The 22310-nt window shown below is 43.6% G+C and overlaps 1 protein-coding gene and 1 long non-coding RNA gene across 10 annotated transcripts in view; one reads left to right on the forward strand and one right to left on the reverse strand.

Annotated features, from left to right (window-relative positions):
• RNF157 (ring finger protein 157) overlaps window positions 1–22310 on the forward strand; it is a 69700-nt gene that overhangs the window by 21961 nt on the left and 25429 nt on the right. For all 4 annotated transcript variants that reach the window (XM_032456782.1, XM_032456780.1, XM_032456783.1 and 1 more), the window contains exon 3: window positions 20733–20821. In XM_032456782.1, the coding sequence (XP_032312673.1) occupies window positions 20733–20821 (89 nt within the window). The remainder of the gene's footprint in view (window positions 1–20732; window positions 20822–22310) is intronic.
• LOC106728641 lies at window positions 1219–11236 on the reverse strand. 6 transcript variants are annotated; one of them, XR_004311641.1, is made up of 5 exons: window positions 9702–11232; window positions 8443–8705; window positions 4861–5060; window positions 4523–4566; window positions 1219–1568 (listed from the first exon to the last, which is right to left on the reverse strand). It is a non-coding gene; the product is annotated as an uncharacterized LOC106728641 (long non-coding RNA). The 6 variants fall into 6 exon arrangements; XR_004311643.1 differs by lacking the exons at window positions 1219–1568; window positions 4523–4566 and adding an exon at window positions 8742–8767 and having other exon boundaries at window positions 4579–5060; window positions 8443–8599; window positions 9702–11236; XR_004311639.1 differs by lacking the exons at window positions 1219–1568; window positions 4523–4566 and having other exon boundaries at window positions 4579–5060; window positions 9702–9743; window positions 10806–11234.

Consider the following 22310-nt stretch of genomic DNA (forward strand, 5'->3'; position numbering starts at 1 on the left):
AGAATGGCCAGTAGGCTGTGAGGACTGGATCCTGAGGGAAGTTGGTGGAAGATGACGCTGGAAAGACAAATTGGACCCATGTTTGAAGGGCCATGAGTGTTGTAACCGAGAAGTGTATACTTTCCTCTCTGTGGCCGTAGAGAAGGTCACAGTCATGAGAGGCTTTGCCATTGACTAGCTTTGTGGTGTTGATGAAGGCATGGCCATCCCCGAGCCTCTGTTCCCTCATCCGTAACAATACCTACCTTGCAGGAAGAGTTTTGACGATTCCAACAATGACAACTATTGCGATTTGATTTGCATTTTAGAAAGTTAACTGTTTAAATCAGCTCGCAGTGTGGAGTGAATCAGAAGGAGAGGAGATACGGAGAGCAGTTAGGAAGCAGTAGTTTACTGCAGCTGGGATAGAGGAGTGGCTGAGCTAGAGGAGTGGCTGAGCTAGGGGAGTGGCGTTAAGAAGTAAAGGTGCTGCGGGTTCAGGAGTTGTGGGCAGTGTGAGTTGAGGGGAAGGGAGGAGTTGAGGCAGAGGACACGGAGGAGCGGCCCCCGTGGGCAGCTACCACTTAAATGGGATGCTCTGCACGTGTTCTGTCTGCAGGTTGGTTTGTGCCCAGGCCTCGGTGTAACTGGGCAGGTTGGTCACAAGTGCCCTGGTGTCTGCTGCCTAGGGGCCTAGGAGTCTGCCCTACCACAGAGTGGGTGGCTCAACAGATACTCATTTCTCAGGAGGTGGGGAAGTCCAAGGTCAAGGTACCGGCAGAGGAGGTTGCTGGTGAAGGCCTTCTTCCTGGCTTGTGGTGGCCACCTTTTGCTGTGTGTTCACATGGCAGAAAGAGACGGATATCTCTCTCGTTCTCTTCTTTTAAAGCCACTAATGCCACCTTATGACCTTATCTAACCCTCATTACCTCCCCAAAGCCCCATCTCCAAATACAGCCACATTGGGGATTGGGTGCCACGGTGCAATCTAGAGTCCGTGGAGGGAGTGGGCCTCGTGTGTGTGTGTGTGTGTGTGTGTGTGTGTGTGTGTGTGTGTGTGTGTAATTGGGTTTTTGGCCTTTTGCCTGCTAGCTTCTTTCCTTCGTTGTTTTGGAGGGCGGTAATTAGGTTTATTAATTTACTTATTTTAACGGAGGTACTGGGGATTGAACCCAGGACCTCGTGTGTGGTAGGTATGCGCTCTACCATTGGAGCTACACCCTCCCCCACATATTTCCATTTTTTAATTAAAAGCATTTTAATCTTTTTCAAAAACAGAGGCAGCACTACTGCTGAACACAGGAAGGAAGTAGGTCTAGGAGAATATATAGCAGTAGGGAAATTAAGGAAGTTCATAAAATAATGGCTTCCATTTTTTTTTTTTTTTCAGTGACCCGCAGGAAGGGTGTGGTCTGCTGAGTGGGGCGGGGATGTGCTAAGAAGTGGATGTGGGCTTGTGGAGAATGAGAAAACAATCAGAATAAGCGTGATGAGGAATGGAGCCGGGTGGCGTCCTCTTGGTGTGAACCGGCAACGATTCACCTTTAGAAACTTCAGATTCAGTGTGGCTGTGGCCTGCTTTTAACAACCTGAGGATAAAGAAAACCCAGACTATAAAAGAGCCAAACAAGGGAATGAATTTTCCTACTTTTGAAATGGTTTAGGGCTTTGCAGACAGTTTGATGTACAGATTTTTTTTAATAGCGTTCTTCTTCTCATTTTTTAATTTTAATGGAGGTACTAGGGATTGAACCCAGGACCTCATACATGCTAAGCACATGCTCTACCACTGAGCTACACCCTCTCCCCCTAAAAATAGCATCTTTATTATACAGGTCTCCCTACTTCTGGGCTCTCCCAAGAGGTGACCACCTGGCTCAATTCAATAAATCATCTTCTCAATATTTTTTTTTCACTTTCAGTTTTTTTTAAATTATGACAGAATACACATAACATCACATGTTACCATCTTAACGCTTTTAAGAGTACAGTTCAGTACACTGACATTGTTTTACACCCATCTCCAGAACTCTCATCTTGCAAAACTGAAACTCTACACCCGTTAAATGCTCAGTCCTCCTTTTCGCCTCCCCCCAGCCCCTGGCAACCACCATTCTACTGTCTCTAAGAATTCAACCTAAGGACCTCATATAAGTGGAATATTATAGTATTTGTCTTTTTTGTGACAGGCTTATTTCACTGAGCATTAATATCCTCAAGGTTCATCCAGGTTGTAGCAGGTGTCAGAATTTCCTTCCTTTTTAAGGCTGAATAATATTCCATTGTGTGTATAGAGCACATTTGTTTATCTGTTCATCTGCCATTGGACACTTGGGCTGCTTCCACCTCTTGGAGGGTTGTGAGAGCATCAGGGGAACGAGTTCCCCAAATGAGCTGAGAGAAGTCTGACCTCAGGTCACAGTAGGAACGAGAAAGAGGGCCCTGATCCGAGAGGCAGAATCCACATTGGCTGGTAATCAGCATAAGAGGCAGAGTCTAGGGAATCCGGGATTCACAATTCTCAAGTAGACACAGACATCCCCATGGCCGGCCTTGGAGTTCACTCTTTTCCATCATGGCCCTGACTTTGACTTAGTACACTTGGCTGACTGAGTTCAGCCTTCTTTTTATTTATTTTTTTTTAATTTTTAAATGTTTATTTATTTTTATTGAAGTACAGTCAGTTACAATGTGTCCATGACTGGTGTACAGCACAATGTCCCAGTCACGCATATACATACATGTATTCATTTTCATATTCCTTTTCATAAAGGTTATTACAATATGTTGAATATAGTTCCCTGTGCTATACAGAAGAAATTTGTGGGGTTTTTGATCTATTTTTATATATAGTCAGCCTTCTTTTTAGTTCTGCCATTCCTTAAAGTTAGGGCCTTTGTCTGGGGTACGTGAGTGTTTTTAGGCTGGCCGACTGTCACACTTGGCTTTAAACTGTTGATTGCTGCATCTGAGACTATCTTTCCATTTTCTATGAAGGGACAGCCCTTAATAGCACCCACCCAATTCCACAGTCCTTGCTGTAGCCACATCTTCCGCGCCTCCTGTACCAGAGATTTTAAACCAGCCAGTGCGTCCCTGCCCCACATGGCACTACGACAGCGCCCCAGGGACTGTCACCCTCCTGAACGGGTCCTTGTTGCCATCTGGCTCGTGAGGACCCACCCCCAAAATTCCACCTGCAGAGTCCGCTTCCTTAGGCAACTTCTGATACCATCTGGCTTAAGTCAGACTCTCTGGAAGCAAACATGAGTTGGAGATCTTTGTGAAAACTATTTATTGAAGGCATGCTCTCTGGAGAAGGAGGACAGCAGACGCCAGATGGGGCAGGGGAGCAAAACTAAGCAACAGCGTGGTCTTGGCAGAGATTGGCTTCAGCTGGTCCCTGGAGAAAGCTTTGGAGTACAGCTTGTACCACAGAATCCCCCCATCTCAAGGAGAGGGGCTGGCCTTTTTAAACCACCCCCCAACCACCTCAGTGAGTCACTGGCTGTGGGCTGCCCTGCGGTGGTATGAGGAGGGAGGAACTGGGAGGATTCTCAGACCAGGTGACTCTGGTTCCTAATTCCTGAGAAGGTGTAGCTCTGGGCTGTTTGTGGCCAACATTCTCAGCCCCTGGGGGATGGGAGCGCAGACCTGGTTGGAGGGGGGCAGCACATCCTGTACACACTTCTGCCCTTGTTTTTTAATCAAATAGTGTATCTTGGAGACCATTCTAGATCCATTACATAGGGCTGGCTTGTCCTTTTTAAAAAGTATGTTTTTGATAATAGATACACCAAAAAGGAACAAATCATACGTGTACAGTTGGTTTTCACAAATGGAACACTCTTCTGTGACCAGCATCCAGATCAAGAAATAGAACATGTCCAGCTCCCCAAAGCTCTCCTTCATCCCCCTTCCAGTCACTACTCACACCCGTGGTAACACGATCCACCTTCTCTCCTGGCTTGAACTTGATGTAAGTGGAGCCATGACATGTGTCTGTTTGTCCCCTTCCTTCCACTCAGAACATTTGTGAGACTCACCTGTCTGAGGTATAGGATTCCATGTGTGAATCAACTGTAATTTCTCCACCCTATTGTTGATAGGCCTTTGGCATTCTGTTGTTTGGGCACTTTAGCTATTAAGGATCATGCTGTGACTGTTTACAACAGCCAAGACATGGAAGTAACCCAAATGTCATCAACAGATGACTGGATAAAGAAGATCTGGTGTATATATATGTAATGGAATACTACTCAGCCATAAAAAAGAAACAATGCCATTTGCAGCAACGTGGATGGACCTAGAGATGATCATACTAAGTAAATCAGACAGCAAAAGACAAATATCATATGATATCACTTACATGTGGAATCTAAAAAATACAAACGAACTTATTTACAAGAGAGAAACAGACTCACAGACATAGAAAACAAATTTATAGTTACCAAAGGGGAAAGAGTGAGAGGGATACATTAGGAGTTCAAGATTAGCAGATACAGACTACTATATGTAAAATAGATAAACAACAAGGTCTTACTGTATAGTTCCTACAGGGAACTACATTCAATATCTTCTAATAACCTGTAATGAAAAAGAATATATGTATAGCTGAGTCACTATGCTGTCCACCAGAAACCAACACAACATTATAAATCAACTCCACTTCAATAAAAAGAAAGAAAAAAGGGGGGAAAAAAGAAAGAAAGACAAAAGAATCGTGCTGTCGTGAACACTAACTCCACTGTAGGTATTTTGTTCAGCATGCGTATGCATATTTGGTAGGAGCCCAGGGGTGGCATTGCTGGGGCGCTCGGTATGCTGTGGCAGTAACTGCCAAACAGCTTTCCAAAATGACTATTCCAACTTGACACGTACCAGGAGTATCTGGAGTCCCCACCACCTAGCAGTTTCCATCTTTTTCATTTTAGCTGTTCTGATGTGTGTGCAGAAGTAATTTCCATTTTCCTGGTGACTCATGAGGTTGAGCACTTTACATACATTTATCAGCCGTTTGGATCCCTCCTTTGTGAAATGTCAGTTCAGATCTTTTCTATTGGCTCATCTGCTCTTTCTTTCTGAGTAAGGAAATAATAAGAAAACATGAGTCCTCTCAGAAAAATATGTTGCAACTATCTTCTCCTAGTCTCTGCTTGCCTTTCACTCTCTCTTTAAACATAATGTATTTATTTTTATTGAGAAATAATTGACAGATAACACTGTGTCAGTTTAAGGTGTGCAACCTGTTGGTTTGATACATTACCACCCAGGTGTTAGCTAACTCCTCCCTCAGGGCACCTAATTATTATTTCCTTTTTGTGGTGAGAACATTTAAGATCTAGAACCTTAGCAACTTTGAAGTTTAGCCTTTTCACTCTCTTAAGTGGGATCTTTAGTTGAACAGAAGTTCTAAATGTTAATAGAGTCCAATTTATCAATTATTTTCTTACATGGTAACACTTTTTGTATCCTGTTTAAGAAATTTCAAATAGCCAAATCATGAAGACGTGCTGGTTTTCCTCACGTAGCCTTGTTTTACCTCTCACATTTAGTGCGGCCATCCATCTGCAATTGATTGTGGGCTGTGCTGTGAAGTAGGAGCCAAAGTTCCTTTCCTTCTTTTCCTTTTGTTTAAATTGACCCAGCACCAGCTGTGGAAAAGACCACTTCATCCTTTCTCACGGCATTGCAGCATCTCCTTTGTCGTAAATCAGGTGACCGTGTCTTGTTTCTCCAGTGAAGAATCCACTCATATCCAGCGTGGTGATGTGGGGTGGGGGTGTGCAGAGGGGGGCGAGTCACAAGCCTGCCTGCCAGCGTTCTGGGAGGTGAGCGGGGAAGGGGCAGGGCGGTCTCAGCAAGCCTCCAAGCCTCTGTATGGGGACCTTGACTTAGCCCTGTTTTCAAAGAGCTCCCCTCCCGCAGCCGTACCCGGCGTCCCTGGGACTGTCAGATCCTCTAACTTACTCCTTGGTAAACATCCAGTCTTCTGTTAGAAGGGGACAGGTGGTCTCCTGACCACGTGGTGTCTGGGAAAAGATCTCGGAGTGGAAATGCTTTTCATTCAGACCTCCCCAGTCTCCTCTTTGCAGCTTCCCGCACTTTTAGGAGGACCAGCTGCCTCCAATTCCTAAGCCTTTCTGGGATTCTGGGCACAATTATCCTTCTGGCATTTGGAATTTCAGCCTTTTCTGTTCTCCTAAATCCGTTTCCATTTGTCTGTGTGTGTTTCAGCTTCCAATTCTTTTTGTTATTTCCTCTCCCATTCTCTCTGTTCTTGTGGTTTTATACTTTTTTCTTCCTTCCCACTCCCTTTACTGTCACTTCAGTGGGAATTCAGAAGGGAGCAGAGGTAAATACCGGTGTTTAATCTGTTATAGGAACTTGTAGGAGGGGGAGCTGTCATAAGCCTTTACATTCATTTCTTCAAATTTTCAAATCTGTGCCTATGGGAAGCTGGGAAGCACTGTTTGACTTCAAATTTTCCATCATTTATTCAAACTACATCTCAAAATTTGGTAATAACCCCTTATATATCTAGTATAAAAGATATAATTTATTACATAGGGTAAAAAGGGAATGAATAAACAACATAATTGAGGCTTTGAAATTACAGGACAAGGATTTTCCATCTGTAACAATTTTTTAATTAAAAAAAAAAAGCTGTAATGTGATCTTGTGTTGTGCTAGAAGGTGATTTGCAGTTTCCCTCACTCTAGATTTGCTGTGGGGCTCTTAATTGTACCTCTTGTGCATTTATATGTGCTTCACACTTTATGTTATGCAGGAAGCTTTGAGGGGTTCTTGCAGAATTCAATAAAACTTGAGTATTTTGCTAGGCACAAAATAACTCAGTATGAGGTCAAGCCAAATGTGATGGGCTGGAAGAACATTCTGTGGAAACTCAAGCTTTTTAGCTTAACAGAATTTTCTTTTGAATCTATATTCCATTTCAGCTACAGTAATTTATGTTTTCTTTTAATCGCAAAAGTTCAACTAAACCAGAAGGAAGCCTGGTTGCGTCTAGTACTACACAATCATGGAAGAGGAAGCCTGGGTATTTTATAGAGACAGTTTAAAGCAAGAGGTCTCTGGATGCAGAAGAGCTGCTTCACATCCCACGAAGACGCAACCTGCTTTTGGTAGAGCTTGCAGGGTCATCCACGCGGCAGTGAATGTTACCGCCCTTCGTACCCATCAGACCCTGGCTTCTCCCTCCTAATATATTCGAGAGGCTCACAGGGCAGATGAACACACGATGACCTGTGCAGAGTTCAGTGAGGCCTTTGGCTATTTCATTAACCATTGGAAAGAATGTGTCCTGTCATTCTGGAAAGGGCAAAACTACAGGGATAGGAAACAGGTTAGTAATCGCCAAGGACTCGGGGCGCAGGGAGGGGCTGACTACAAAAGGGCATGAAGGAACATTTGGGGGTGATGGAAATAGTCTGTATCTTGACTACAGTGGTGGTTACAGAGCTGTATGTGCTTATCAAAATTCATAGAATGGTACGCTAAAATGGGTGAATTTTCCTGGGTGTAAATTATACCTCAATAAACCTGACTTAAGTGGGGAAAAAAAAAGGAAGGTCTTGGGAAGGATGGATGAGTGGTTCATAGACATGCCAGTGCTCTCTCCGTGGCCTGTTCTCCATGTGGCCCGGGGAGCTCCTGTCTGTCTTGTGTAAACGAGAGGTGGTCGGCGTGGCCCCCAGATGCCGTGTGTGCACGTGGCCATGGGAGGGGTGGCAAGTCAGCGTTGCCCCTGCACCAGCCGCCCTCAGCCAGCACGGTCAGGCCCAGCTCCCAGCAGCGTAGGTCTCACTGCAGGGCGGGAGCTGCCCGTCTCCACCTGTGCTTTGTTTTCCTCATTGGCTTGTGATTGTTTTGGATCGTGTCCAGAAGTCACGTTTGTTCATTAGACCATCAGAGTCAGAACAGACAAGAGGTGAGCTTGCTCAGCTCTCATTTGACTTTAGACCGTGTCTTCCGCTTCCATCTGATCACAAACTGAGAATCTCAGAGCCTTCCAGTCACTGTGGGAAGAATTTACGTGCCTCCCAAGGGGGGATTTGCCATTCCAAAGAGGTTAAATTCTAATAGGGTGGGTGGCAGATTTACAGTAATTCTCCTGGTCACAGCAAAATGAGGTATATCCTAAATTGTATTCACTCTAAGTGCTTTGGGATTCATAGGTAAGAGATACTTACCTAACTGCTGATGTTTCATTTGTACGTTCTTTTTTCCAAATATTCAAAATTGCATTTTAGGGAGAATTCTTTAAAGAAGGTAATATCATCAGTAATGATAATCCGTAATGATCACCTGTATTTTCACAGCACTGTGTGGTTTTTAAAACATTTTTAATTTGGTCTTAATCACCCTACGTGATAGACAAAGGCTGTTTAATCCCATTTTACAGATAAGAAAATTGATGCCGAGAGATGTTAAATTGCTCACCTGAGGTCTCACACACCAGAGTTGGTGCCAGAATGGAGGCAGGACCCTGGATCTTCCAGCTCCTTGTGTCCCCTCCACCTTATTAAATCATTTTGTTTTCATTCTTCCATTTCAGTCTTGCACACAGCTCACTGGCAGGGCCAGAGGGTCTTTGCTCCTAGTTAAACTTGATAAGTATTACTTCACAATACTATGCAGTCGTAAAAAAAATAAATAAAGTAATGCCATTTGCAGCAACATGGATGGACCTGGAGATCGTCATTCTAAGTAAATTAAGCCAGAAAGAGAAAGAAAAGTACCATATGATATCACTTATATGTGGAATCTAAAAAAAAAAAAAAAAAGACACAAATGAACTTATTTACAAAACAGAAACAGACTCACAGACAGAGAAAAGAAACATGGCTACGGGGGGGGTAGGGGGAACAGGATGGGGAGGGATAAATTGGGAGTTCAAAATTTGCAGATACTAACTACCATATATAAAATAAACAACAAGGTCATACCGTGTAGCCCAGGGAACTATATTCAATATTTTATAGTACCCTATAATGAAGAAGAATATGAAAAGGAACATATGCATGTACATGTATGACTGAAACATTATGCCAGACACCAGAAATTGACGCAGCATTGTAAACTGACTATACTTCAACTAAGAAAATATTTTTTAATTTAAAAATAAAATAAAATAAATATTGCTCCACAAATCCTTTATTAAAAAACACGTGGCTGTGTGTTTTTTCAGTTATTTTGTGGGTATTAATTGTGCCAACCTGCCAGTTAGGGCAGATGTTCAAAGTCCAGAGGGTCACCATGTGAACACACTGTACTGTTCTGAAAACCTTATTCATATAGCCATGCTACAAATAGCCATTTTTACCTTCTCCATGTGCCCGTTTATTGATACTGGGTGACACAAAGACTTCTCTAACATAGATTTTGCCCTCAAATTTATAATAGAGCAGGAAGCTACACACACACACACACACACACAAAGGGGAAGTGATAAATGAAGTGTAGACAGAGCTTCCAGAAGCTCTGAGAAGGAACTTTACTCTCTGACATAAGTTTTGCTGACTTGGAAAGTGCTGCTAAATGCTTCAACTTTTGGTTTGTTGTTGAATGCCGTATTTCTTAACAAACCAGGGCACCAAGATCGGCTGTGGTTTTCAGCAGTGAAGCTAAAGCATCTGTGTTGTAGGAATTTCCTCGAAATTTCTTTGAAACATACTGAAACTAAGCATGCACACTCTCACCTCTGTTTCCTGTTGTCAGAGTCCGCCCCAGCTTACGGGAAACTGTAGATATCGGTGTTGCATTTCAAAGAAAAGTCTGGTTAATTTTTTCAGCTTTTAAAGAGATGCATAACGGCCTTAAATTGTAATGAAAGTGTTTTATAAAAGTCAGAGACTCCTGGGGCAAAGAGCTTGGGTACATGTAAATAGCACCCTGAAGCCACACACTTCACTCAGCTGAAACAGTAGCGCTGATTATTACAGAAATGAATCAGCCCCATGCTTTATCTTTAGAAGGCAGCTCTGAGCATTGCGGTAAAGGTTGTTATAATTGTAGAATAGATCGTAGTCCCTAACCATAGTTTCCATTTACTGAAATTTTAAATGCTTTTAAACACGAGAGGTGCATATCCCCTGCTAAGCCATACTGTTAAATATTTTTAAAAGCAAGAGGGGGAGGGTTAGCGCAGGTGCTTAGTAGAAGTGGTGACTCCAGCTTCAGGAGGCCCCCAGGATCTGATAACCCCAACCCCTCGCCTTGGTTCCCCCAGCTCTGGGGGAGGGAGCCACTTCCTGAGGACACTCTGTCCACTCAGGATCCCCTTTCTGTGTTTTGGTTCTCCGGTGCCTGTTTAACCAGTTCCTTCTATTAAATTCTCTGTTAAAACCACTGATGTGGTTTGTTTTCTTGACTGGACCTTGATTAATACAATCTTTAATCTGACAAGTTATAAGGCAGCTATTATTAAGCATATTTGACTGGTGAGGAAGTGGAGGCTCAGTCAGGTGCAGCAGCTTGTCTAAAATTGCCCAGCCAGCAGTGCAGGAGCCGAGACCTGCACCTTCCACTTTGAGATCCTCTGTTCTCCATTTCCTCTCAGCATTTCTCCTGCTGAATTTATTTTTTTTTTAAATAATTTTATATTTACAGAAGAGTTGCAAAAGTCATAGAGAATTCCCATACGCCTTTCGCCCAGCTTTCTCTAATGTTAATGCCTCATACGACCATGGAACATTGATCCAAACTAAAAATTCCCGTAGGGACGTTACTATTTTGCAAAACCACAGATTTTATTAGCACTACACCAGTTTTTCCACTAATGTCTTTCTTTAGCTCCAGATTACCTTTGCGGGTCACATCTCTTTCATCTCTTCCAGTCTCTGACAGTTTCTTGGGTTTCCCTTGTCTTTCATGACCTTGACAGTTGTGAGATGTACTCATTAGGTGTTCTGTAGAATTCCCATCAGTTTGGATTTTCCGATGTTTTCTTGTGATTAGACCAGGGTTATGGACTTGGGGGAAGAATACCACAGAGGTAAGTGTCCTTCTTACTGCATCACATCAGAGGCACATCACAGCTCCTGACAGACCACCAGTGATGGCAACCTTGATCACGTGGTCAAAGTGGCATCTGTCAGGTTTACCGACTGTAAATCTTTCCTTTTCCATAATTTATTTGTTTAGAAGCCAGTCACTAAATCCTCTTGCTGAACTTTTGACTTCCCACTTCATCACGCGGCTGTGCTCTCTTGACAGATTATTAACTAGTGCTTAAAGAATCTTTGTATTCATTGGCCAGGCTGAGAATTACAAACCTCGGAGCCAGACGAACCGCGTTAGGAGGTATGGCCACGTGTTGCTTCTTGGGGAATTATTGTCTGTTGCATCATCTTTGCTTTGCACTATGTTTAAACTTGGAACTGGGCTATTTTTAGTCTCAGAAAGCTCATGGTTAACACTAGGACACCTATTTATTCTTGGTGAACTGAAGTCACCTCTGACAAGCCCTGAAAGATGTTCAGAAGCCCAGGGTCTTAATGCAGGAAATCAGTAAAACGGAGGAAGTGCCACAGAGAAGTGGTGGCTGAGAGTCGGAAAATTGGAGGTGTTGAAGCCTGTGGTTCAAGGAGTGGAGATTTACAAGGATGGACTGAGAGGTGATAGGTAACAGGTGGAGGGATGCAGACGTCTCAGGTAGGAGGTCAAAGAAGGCGTGAGGATGGAGCGCAGGACGAGAGAGGAGCCAGCGGCATGAATCAAGCTTGGAGTTGGACTCTGAACATGATATATTGTAAATGTTTGTGTTCTGTCTCTGAGATTCACCATCTGGAACATAATATAGTTCTAGCTCTAGATTTCATGTTATGCAGAATTTCAGTGAACTTAGACTTTCATATAAATTGGAGGAAGTACTTCAGTTGGTTTTACATCCTTGGCTGCTCACTGCTATTAAGGGGTGACTGAAGCATAATCATAGCTCTCAAAACTTTCGGAAGCTTAGCAGGGCAGAATGAAGCAGATGTCGCCTTTTTAAATTAGCCACAAAAGACAGATCTTAATATTAACAGTTTAGAAATTAAAACTATCAGACGTATGCTATAGGTTTTTATTTTATGCAACTTTATTCTAATTATATGGGGTTTCCATATTTCATGATTAACTAAAGAAAATAAAATCTCCTTAGGGTTTTTGATTCACTAATGGCCTTCCTAGGCCTAGGGCTGTATCTTCAAATATGTAGCTTGGCCAAAGTAACAGACCTTCCCTGCACTTTGAATGCTGTATCTGATTGGCTAATAAAGCTAACTGTTTCTATATTTCACACTATTATTCTTTTTCCCAAGCTGAGATTCCTAGCGTAATAGACTTCAGAACATATTTTCCTTCCAGGAATATGAGAAATGGAGGCTTGACAACTCTTATAATTGATTTTGGATCTTCCATAGACAGTTTTGGAGTCAGTATATTTCAGGAGGGGCACAGGTGGGCACCTTGGAGCCTTTCAACTTGAAGACTAGCTTCCACTTTTTTGTTTTTGAAATATGGACTGAGGAAGACTTTGGTCCACTTGCCTTTCTTAAGAATTAGCCTGTTTAAAATGCCTCTGTTGAAAAAAAAATGGCTGGGAAACTAACACTCGGTGGCATTAGAACATTCACACTCTTCTTTGGAAAAAATGTATGTTGTGTATTATAAAATACCTATTTTGGCTGATACTGTTGCTTACCTCTCTGGGCATATTCTTTACATACAGTAGTAGGCACCTCAAGATCTCTTGCTTAAAAGTGGATTCTTACTTGTGAGCTAGGTGACGAGTCTTCCGGCCAGGTGAAATCTGGAAGTCTAGAATGGAGCGCTTGTCTGAAACGAGTCCTTTCTCTGACCATTAGTCGTTATTTACCGACTTGCTGGAGGGAAAAGATGACTGTGTCTGCTTTACTAAAAGCACTTCTTTTCCCCTTTTAATTCTCTCCTTAAAATTAGCTGGTGTTAGGCGGAATCCTTTGTAAAGGCAGCTCCTCTTGAAGAAGGTACTTTCAGTGTAGAAGCACAGTATGACTGGGTAGGGTTTCAGCCTGCTGGGAGGTCTGCATCTTGAGGCTTCAGTCAGGGGGAACGGAAAGTTGAGTAAGTTTCACTTTTCATCAAAGTAGCACACGCGGCCCCGCACGTGCATTTGATGTCAGAGTGCACTGAACGTATTGCCTGGTCTGAGTACTCCCCAGCAATAGGAGACAAGACCTGAACCATAAAAGGAGGGAGAAAATGGGTCTGTGATGGTCATTAGCAGAGAGAGATCTGGGCGATTTTGTGATGGGTGCTTTTCACTGTGGGGGGTCTTTCATGCTCCTAACACCTGTCAGGATGAACAGAGAGAACCGGTTAATTGGGCATATTCACAGAAGGGTTTAAATATTTCGGACCGGTCAGCCTTAGGTGTGATGTCACACAGCCAGGACATTGGTCCTACGTGTACCCTTCCTGGGGACCTAGTGGATGGAGGAGTTAACAGACTATAAACAGACTGCCTTCTTGGATGGATTCCTTTGGTAACCAAACCTGAACACAGAACATCTTCGAGTTAAAGTTAACTTGTGACACCCTCTTGGTGTCTCCCTCACATCTTTGAGTGAAAAGAATGTCTTTTCACATCTTGTTAGCTTTGTGGTCACTAGTCTTTCTACCCTGGTGATTGACTCCACACAAGGGTTGGATGGAAAATTAGTGAAAAGGGGTTTTACTGTTGTAAATATAGCTCATTGACGTTTTGGTCTGCAGCAGGGACAAAACAGTCTGTCCCAGGGCTACAGCTGGTTAAATAGGCAAATTTGTATCCACTTCACAGCGTTCAAGCGGAGAGTACACTGTTCTCTCCTGACACTGGTCTAAAAAAAAAATGTCCTAAAGCATCACCTGTCTAAAAATATCCACTGGTAAGTCCTGGACACGCTACATAGCTGAGAAGAGAGGAAGTCGAGAAAGCTGAGAAAATAACCAGGCAGTAAATAAAAAGGAACTGAAATTTAAATATAAAAGCCCTAAAATCTATAAAAGCAAGAGCTTATGTAAATGAGCTGTTCATATGACCCCCAGTTGTAGATTTCCATATTAACTATTATTTGTTTCTTTAACACAGATATTACATGTCTGCTAACGTATAAAATGAGTACGTTTCTGTTTTAATCATACATGGTCTAAAACAATCTCCTTTCTCTTGGGAAGCAGATTTTTGGCACTTGGGTCTTTTTCTTTCCTAAGTAAAAGCTGCATTAGGGCATATTCATTTGTTTTCCTTTTATTCCCCCTCCTTTTTTTCCTATTAAGTGTCCATTCAGGGAATGTTTGTTGCACCATTTGTAGTAGTGAAAACTGGAAACAGACCAAGTGTTCATCAGTAAAAGATGAGTGAATAAATGATGGTCTGAAGTAGACTTCTCTAATAAAGGAACCAGGGCTCCTTGGAGGCATGATCGATTCCAGGGAGAGGACAGGAAAAACACAGGATGAATCTGGAATACCTTGTGGTGCCAGAAAGTAAGGAACTACTCAAAAAGTGATGGGGGCCCGTGAGAAGGACACAGAGCCAACTGGGGGAGCTCCCAGTGGCCACATCCAGGGTGCTACTTACATGTGTGATCAGGTCTGACTCTAATAGCAAATGTTAACAAATTACATTCTTAAAAACCTATTTATTGAAATTAGTTAGTTTTATGAATGGATTCTAGTACCTTTTACAGACTCTTGGGAATTGCCCAAGAATTTATAACTGAAGTAAGATATCCTGTGATCTCATACACACTGGGACCATATTTTCTACAACAAAAATGTGAGTGCAGCCATGGGAGTAGTTTTAACAAAATATTTGAAATTAGAATGGCTTAAAATCTAGGATTGGGGGAGAGGGTATAGCTGAGTGGTAGAATGAGAGCTTAGTGTGTACAAGGTCCTGGGTTCAATCCCCAGTACCTCTATCAAAAAAATAAGTAAATAAATAAACAAACCTAATTACCCCCTGTCAAAGAAAAACCCCCAAAACAAAAAAACTTAAACAAATAAAATCTAGGATATCTGGTTGATATATACACACATATATGTGTGTGTGTATAAATATATACGTGTATGTACACACACACTATCTCCAATGTGTTCTTCCGTTCCATCTAAACTGGCAGTTCTAAAAGAAATTTTTAAAAAACCCAAAAAACTGGCAGTTCTACATTTGGTCAGCAGGTGGCACTTTGCTGATGTAAGGAAAACGTAAAAGGAAGCTGATGACCACCAGGATAAGAGGCCAAAGAGGAGCTTGTTGGGTGTTCACACAGAGCTTTGATGAGCACCCCCGTGGGGCCCATTCAAAGAGTGCCTCTGGCGGTACAGGGACTGTCCTCCCATCCTGGGCTTGAGGTGCTTGGGATTTGAATCATTCTGAGATTTCGGTGTATTTCAGTACAGACACAAGGAGACCACTCTCGGGGTGGGCAGGGGGTGGGGGTGGGTACTGTACCCAAATGCAGTGCCCCAGATGCAAGCTCTGTCATGGGGCGGGGCCCCTTACAGACAGAACTAAGAGACCTGTGCCTGGTCCATCACTGAATCCCAGGCCTGGCCCAGCACTCAGGGCATCGTGAAGCTTGAATGAATGGGTAAATATCTGTGTTCTCTGAAAATAATGTAGAGGAGGAACCACTGTGCTTTAGAAATATCTATCAGTCACATGCTATTCAAGCATCTTGGGCAGAAGGTGAACAGTGATAACACATCCCCGGCTTCTGTGGACAGTATTCCCTGACGCGGTCATGCCCTGAATGTGCATTTGTGTCTTCTACAGGTGCGGTTAGGTCTTACAAACAAAGGATTTTGTCACGCTGTGTTCCAAGAAAGTTTCCCTCTGAGAAGACCTTAGATACACCTGTTAAAATGTGAAAGGAGTGTGGCGTTAGGTATACTTTTGTACGGACCGCTCCCTAAGCATAAGGGTGTAATCCAGAGACTTAGGACAAGCTTCTAGAACCTGAGCAGGTTTTGGTACCTTTTGCAGTGAGCATTTAACCTCCAGACTCCCTACACCCCATGCAGGTGCCTAGAACGCTCCCGGCATCAGCACAACCTGTAGACTTGCCCTGCCGTTGCCAAGGCAGCTGCAGTTAGAAAGAGCATGGCTTTTGGATTCAAATCCTGCTTGTGGGTTCAAATCTTGGTTCTGCTACTCATTAGTCCTGAGACCGTCAATAATCACAGGAATCTTTTGAGTCTCAGTTTCTTTATCTACAAAATGAGGATGTTAATACTGATATTCTTCATTTATCCAGTCAACCGACATAATTTTAAGGTCCTCCTGCATGTCAAACCATCCTCCAAGAGCTCACAGTCTGGTGGGCCTGGCAGACACCTCTGTGAGCATTTAGAGTATTAAGTGAGAATGTATCTAAACTAGAACTCAATGGTAACACAGGACATGTGAGTGCATTTACTGTTGCCAGACAGTGTGCTTAAAAATGATTAAGGTGATACATTTCATGTTATGTATAGTTTGCCACAGTTAAATAAAGTAAAATGAAAATATATATATATATACACACATGTGTGTATATATATATATAAAGAGCCCGGCGTGATGCCTGGCACATAGTAGGTCTGCAGTAAACATTTCCCTATGTTTTCTTATTTCATGGACGGGCGTTGGCAGCTGTAATTGCAACAATTACCCAAATTTTACCCCATTAAGAAGGCTTTCTTCTGGTAGCATTCTCTGTCGTAAAGGTCCTGACCAGGCAGGTTTGGTTCTTAAGTACACGAGTAGACTTGATTTCATTCTTTGTCCATTAGTCTTTACCTAAAGCCTGTCTTTGTTACGAGAAGTGAAAGAGATTTCTTGAAGCTACTTTTAGGTGTCCTTTATAAGGCTGTTAGAATTGATTTACTCCAGGACGATGTCTGAGAAACAGGAAGCATCTCCTAGGCACGTGCTGAGCTAGGCATGAAGTCCGGACTCAGCCTGCAGGAGCCCTGCCCGCCCGCCTCCAGCTGTGCGCCTGCTGGCCTGCCGCGCACAGCATAGAACAGGCTACTCTTCCGGGTACTGGCCTAGCTGTGCCAGGGCGCTTGCCTCCAAGAAAACCCATCTGTCTGATCATTCTTGTTATCATTTACTCCTTAATGCAGTAGACATAGGGCCGAGGTCACGAGGAAGCAAGTGGAAACTGTGGACGTGAACCGAGAAACAGTTCGGGTTGCCCTTCTGAGCACGGTGCATGCTGGCTGAGCGGCTGCTGCAGGCACATGCTCGGACCTGAGTCCTTCCTGAGCTTTTGCTTTCAGTGTCACACGTATCTGTTAGCATAGGAGTGAAATTTCTGGTTTCGAACTGAAAAAAGATGCTTCTTTTGCTTTAAATATAGCAGAGTAATGGCGCGTGTCTTCAGGAGGTACTGTAAACAAGCGGAAAAGTTCGTCGCTGCCTTACCAAGAGAAAAGAATGGGCAAAGACATAGGTTTGTGTTTTCAGATTTGTGACTAACTAGTACTTCCATCCTCCAGTCATCTCTAGATGAAGAAGCTTATATCCAGGAGCGTATTAGAGAAAGGTGTAGGTATAACTGTGTTCCAACCTCGACTCTGCTCCCTAAAACTTGTGGAGCTTGGGGAGGTGTTACTGAATCTCCTGCTACCTCAAGGTCCTCATCTGCAAAAAGGGGATGACCATCTCCACCACACAAGATTGTTCCCAGGACAGCTAAGATAATGAATGTAATATGCTTAGCATAGTGCCTGGCACATAGTAAGGACTCAATAAATGACCTTGAAAAAGCGAAGATCACGAAGAAACTTAGAGTCACGGCACGCTAACCTGGCCTGGAGAGGAAGGGGGGGCGACTCTAAGAGCAGAGAAACATTTTCTTCAGTTTGCCTCTGTTCCTGTGGTTTTCACGATCTTCCCTGTCATCTCTGAATTTACAAATTACATATATCCTTCAAGATCCCAGATCAAATACCACCTCCTCCATGAAGCCTTCCAGATTACCTCAGCCAGAAGCAATCACTTCACTTATCAGTTGCCCTTTTTCTGGCATTTCTCTCTGTTTAGTGTTATAGTTATTTGTGTAACTATGTCATCTGCCTTGCAATGCTGCTTTCCCGAAAGAGCAGGACCCCATCTTTTCTGGTTTAATTCTGTCCTTACTCCTTGGCCCTGAGTGGTGCTGGTCGACTCTGATTGAATGAGTGAAAGGCCACTAAGATGGAAGCTTTGGTAGGTGGGAGCCTTTTACAAACAGGATTAGTTTCTCCAAAACAGATTTTCAACTGTTTTCTTTTGGGGGAGGGGGACGGGGTAAGAAGAACCAAAAGTGTAGGAGTGGGTTTATTATACTAGAAAGGATAGTACTTATAAAAGAGAATGACAGGTGACCCCACGGACACCTTTCCCTGAGCACTGAATAACTTGCATTTCATTGCTAGTCATCGTCAAACGTGATATTCTAAGTGGAAGACAAAGAACTCCAGCTTCCCCCCCCCCCTTTCCTTCCACTTTTCTGTTTTTAATGGCGGAGGATGTGGAGGGGAAAGTGCAAAGAGTGAGGGGAGAAACTGTTTTGTTTTGTTTTGTTAACTTAGGTAGGAGTTATGGATAACTCCAAGTACCCGTGCGAAGGAATATGATTAACTTCGCTACTCCAGAAAAAAATGTTAATCCCAAAGTCATTTATTTTGGCTTTAGAATAGACGAGCATTTGTGTCGGGTTTTCCTGCCTAATTACTTTTTGCTTAAGCTTATTTTAAAATTGTTTTCAATTCTTTTAGTGTGACAGCTCAGCAGAGTGGGGCGGGGGTGGGGGTAGAAATGGGCCACAGATGGGATCTGAATGAGGATTTCAGCTTTCCTGTCTAAAAGCCTCCTGGTGCAGTGCAGGCAGGAGAGCAAAATTAGAATCAGCTTTCGGGAGAACAATTTGGCAACGTATTTTTTAAAGTCTTAAAACTCTGCTTACTCTCTGATCCAGTAATTCCACTTCTAGGAATCTGCCCTAAGCAAACCATCAAACAGGTGGGCAGAAACGTAGGGACAAGACCTTCACCCCAACAGGTATCTCAGTGAAAAAGATAAAAAAAGGAAAACCAACTGAAAACGTTGAATAGTGTGGAATTGAGGAAAGTATGCCCGTGTCTCTAACGTGTGTGGTTATATCGTCAAATTATAGACTTTAAAAACATTTGCCACAACTTTCTAAGTGAAAGAGGGATGACAAAACAGTATGTACAGTGTGAAACCATGCACAGATGTGGAGGGAGGGGAGGGCGGAGGGAAGTGGATGGACGGGTGCCTGTCTGAAAACAAACATTCTGCGCTGTTAATTTTGGTATCGCCGAGTGGTGAAATTATGGCTGATTTTGTACTTTGTTGTGTTTTTCCAGTTTTCTGCTTGAACATGTATTGCCTTGTAATCAGAAACACCAACTCTCATATTTTAAAAGAATACATGTTTAAGGTATTAATAAAAAAGTAACATGTTACTGTATAATACTCACAAAGCAGATAATCTGAATGCATATCTGATAGTTTGGATTAAATGTATTTTTTTCCTTGGTTGGTTTTGGGGGAGAGGTAATTAGATGTATTTATCTATTTATCTTAATGGAGGTACTGGGGATTGAACCCACAACCTCATTGGATGCTAGGCATGCACTCTACCATTAAGCTACGCCCTCCCCCTTGGAGTGAGTGTATTTTCTTAAAGGTCACGTTCGTACACGTGAAGTACCAGCAACCACACTGAATACACAAAATGAGATGTACCGTAGGCTCGATTGTGTTGCCTGAGTGAAGCAGCTGCAGTCAGCAAAAATCTGTGAAGGCACAGAGTTTTGTGTGGACGTTCTGTTTTCTGAAACCAGCTCTGGGCGCAGGCACGTCAGAGCTGGGAGCACCGACCGCGGTTTTGCAAAACTCCAAACGCTAGTAGGTTTCCTGTGACTCACATGTAAAAAACGTTTACTGCCCAAATTACACTGTAAGACTACCGGGAAGATTTCAAATCACTCTTCATCTTCTAAAAGCAATTCCCTGTGAATTTTTCTTTTTTTTACTGTTTCCTTTTTCTTATCTCCTCACTATCGTCTGTTGGATACACAGATGTCTGAACGGGGGAGAGAGAGTGAAAGCATAAGGTAAACGATGGACAACCACAAACCTTTGATGACCCCCAAAGAGCTCTGGGCTCACGTCTTGTAAAAAACTCTGCTCTGTATGATCAGCTGCGGAGGAAATTTGTTCTTCGCTGTTTGCAGGCCTCCGCTCTGTACACGTGATGGGGTTCTCTTGTGTTTGCAGTTCCTAAATTCCTCAGACACCATGTGGCTTCCCTGAAGGAAAATCCTTGCAGGTCCGGCTCCCTGTTGTGAAAGGTCAGGTGGAAAAGCCTTTTGTGATTAACTCGGCCACCAGCCACCGTGCGTCCCTTGGTATTTGGAACTTCAGTGGGAGTTTTTATTAGTTGCCCACACTTTGAATGCTGACTCAGATAAGCTTCATCTAATGGGAAAAGCAGATAAACATAGCATTTTGGACGCCAAATCGGATCCCAGTTCTGCCACTAGGTGTGACCTTGACCAAGTTCACTTAACTGGTCGGGCCTCTGTGTCCTCCTGCAGGGAGTGACCCCTCCCTGCACCTCGAAAGGCTGTTCTTTGTCAACCCTGAAGCCCTGACCGGTGAGGGGCCCTTATGGGTCTTTCTAAACACCCTGTCTTCTCCCACTTTCTTTCTGACACAGTTTCCTTACGCTGCCCCTCCTCCCCAAGAACCAGTGAAGACTCTGAGAAGTCTGATCAACATCCGAAAGGACACCCTGAGGCTCGTCAAGTAAGTTCCCGGCTGGGGTCCTTCTTCCACTCCCCGCAGAGAGGCTCCCCGAGCAGTTTCTGCCAGACCCGGGTCCTGAGCTGCCTGGATGGCATGTCTCGGGGCCTAGAGTGCTCAGAATTCTTCGTGATAGTCTGCGTTTGTGAAGCACGTTCCCTTTCCTGGAAGCCGTCGTTAGTATCTCTCCCCGATGAACTTGTCAGAAAAAGAGTGGTTGGGGGAGAGAGTGAATTTTGCTGACACCTCAACAAGCCTATGTAAAAATGGGATACTTGAACTTGGCACAGGAAACCCTTATTTTATTGCTTCTATTTACTTTACATTTGCAATCTCATATGCCCTTCCTCTGGGGAGCTCGTGGTGCCCCGGGTTTGTTGTTGAATCCCAGCTGTCAGTATTAATTATCACAACATCTTCCTTCTTCGTGCTGCCCCTGAGACAGTGTCATTTTTCAGCCGATGCTGCCATCCAGGTAGCATGTCTGTCCATGAAGACTCACTGGTTCCCTGGGGAGACAGATTTGGTTCAGACAAAGCAGAGGTCCCACATTTTTCTAAATGGATAAGGAAGATGACTCAGAGACCATTTTATGCCTGTCTAGATCAGGAGGTTTATTCCTCTCCAATCATTTAAAAAATATAATCCACTTTACTGAGATATAATTCACAGACCATTCTTCACTCATTTAAAGTATACAGTTCAGTGATGTTTAGTTATTCACAGAGTTGTGCAATCATCACTGCCCTCTAACTGTGCAACAGTTTCATCACCCTAAAAGAAACCCCATACTCATTATCAGTCACTCCCCATTTCCCTAAAATCTCTTCTTCCCAGCCTAAGTTGCCCCTAAGCTCTTTTCTGTCTGTCTCTTTCAATTTTTTATGTTATTTGACTGCCTCCCCAACTGCTCCCACCCCAGGGTCAACTCGGGGACAAGAGAGCCAAGGGGGTGCGTCTCTGGCTGCAGAAGAGTCTGCAGCCACAGCCTCGGCGGGGGGTTCCTGTGAGCATCGGAGTAGATGGAGGTGGTGGGGCCTCGGGAGCCTGCCAGCTGTCAGCTCCCCTGTCCACCTGTTCTCTCATCACACATGGCCTGCTGGCGCTTTTGAGGGAGATGGATTCCAGGGTGCAAGCCCTTGTGAGGTCCTGGCCTCGGACGTGGCAGCCTGGCTGCAGCTCGGGAACAGAGTGGGGCCGCTGTCTGTGCTCAGAGGACCTGGCTGGGACGCAGAAGACCAGTCTGCTTCCCAGCTTCACGACTGCTTGTTGGGCAAGTTTCTGAGCTTCAGGCTTCTCCCTGTAAAACAGTGACAGCCGAACTTACCTTTCATGGCTGTGGCCAAAATTGAAGGAGATGATACAAGGGAAAGAACTTGGTGTTCAGTAAATGTTAAGATGAAGGGTGTTTTTATTTGTTTTTCCAAGATGGGACTGGAGTAAATTCTGATTCTCAGATTTTCAGGTAAAGGTGGAAGTGTTCCTTTGCTTC

The sequence above is a fragment of the Camelus ferus genome, chromosome 16 (genome assembly GCF_009834535.1).
Source record: "Camelus ferus isolate YT-003-E chromosome 16, BCGSAC_Cfer_1.0, whole genome shotgun sequence".
Classification (NCBI taxonomy): domain Eukaryota; kingdom Metazoa; phylum Chordata; class Mammalia; order Artiodactyla; family Camelidae; genus Camelus; species Camelus ferus.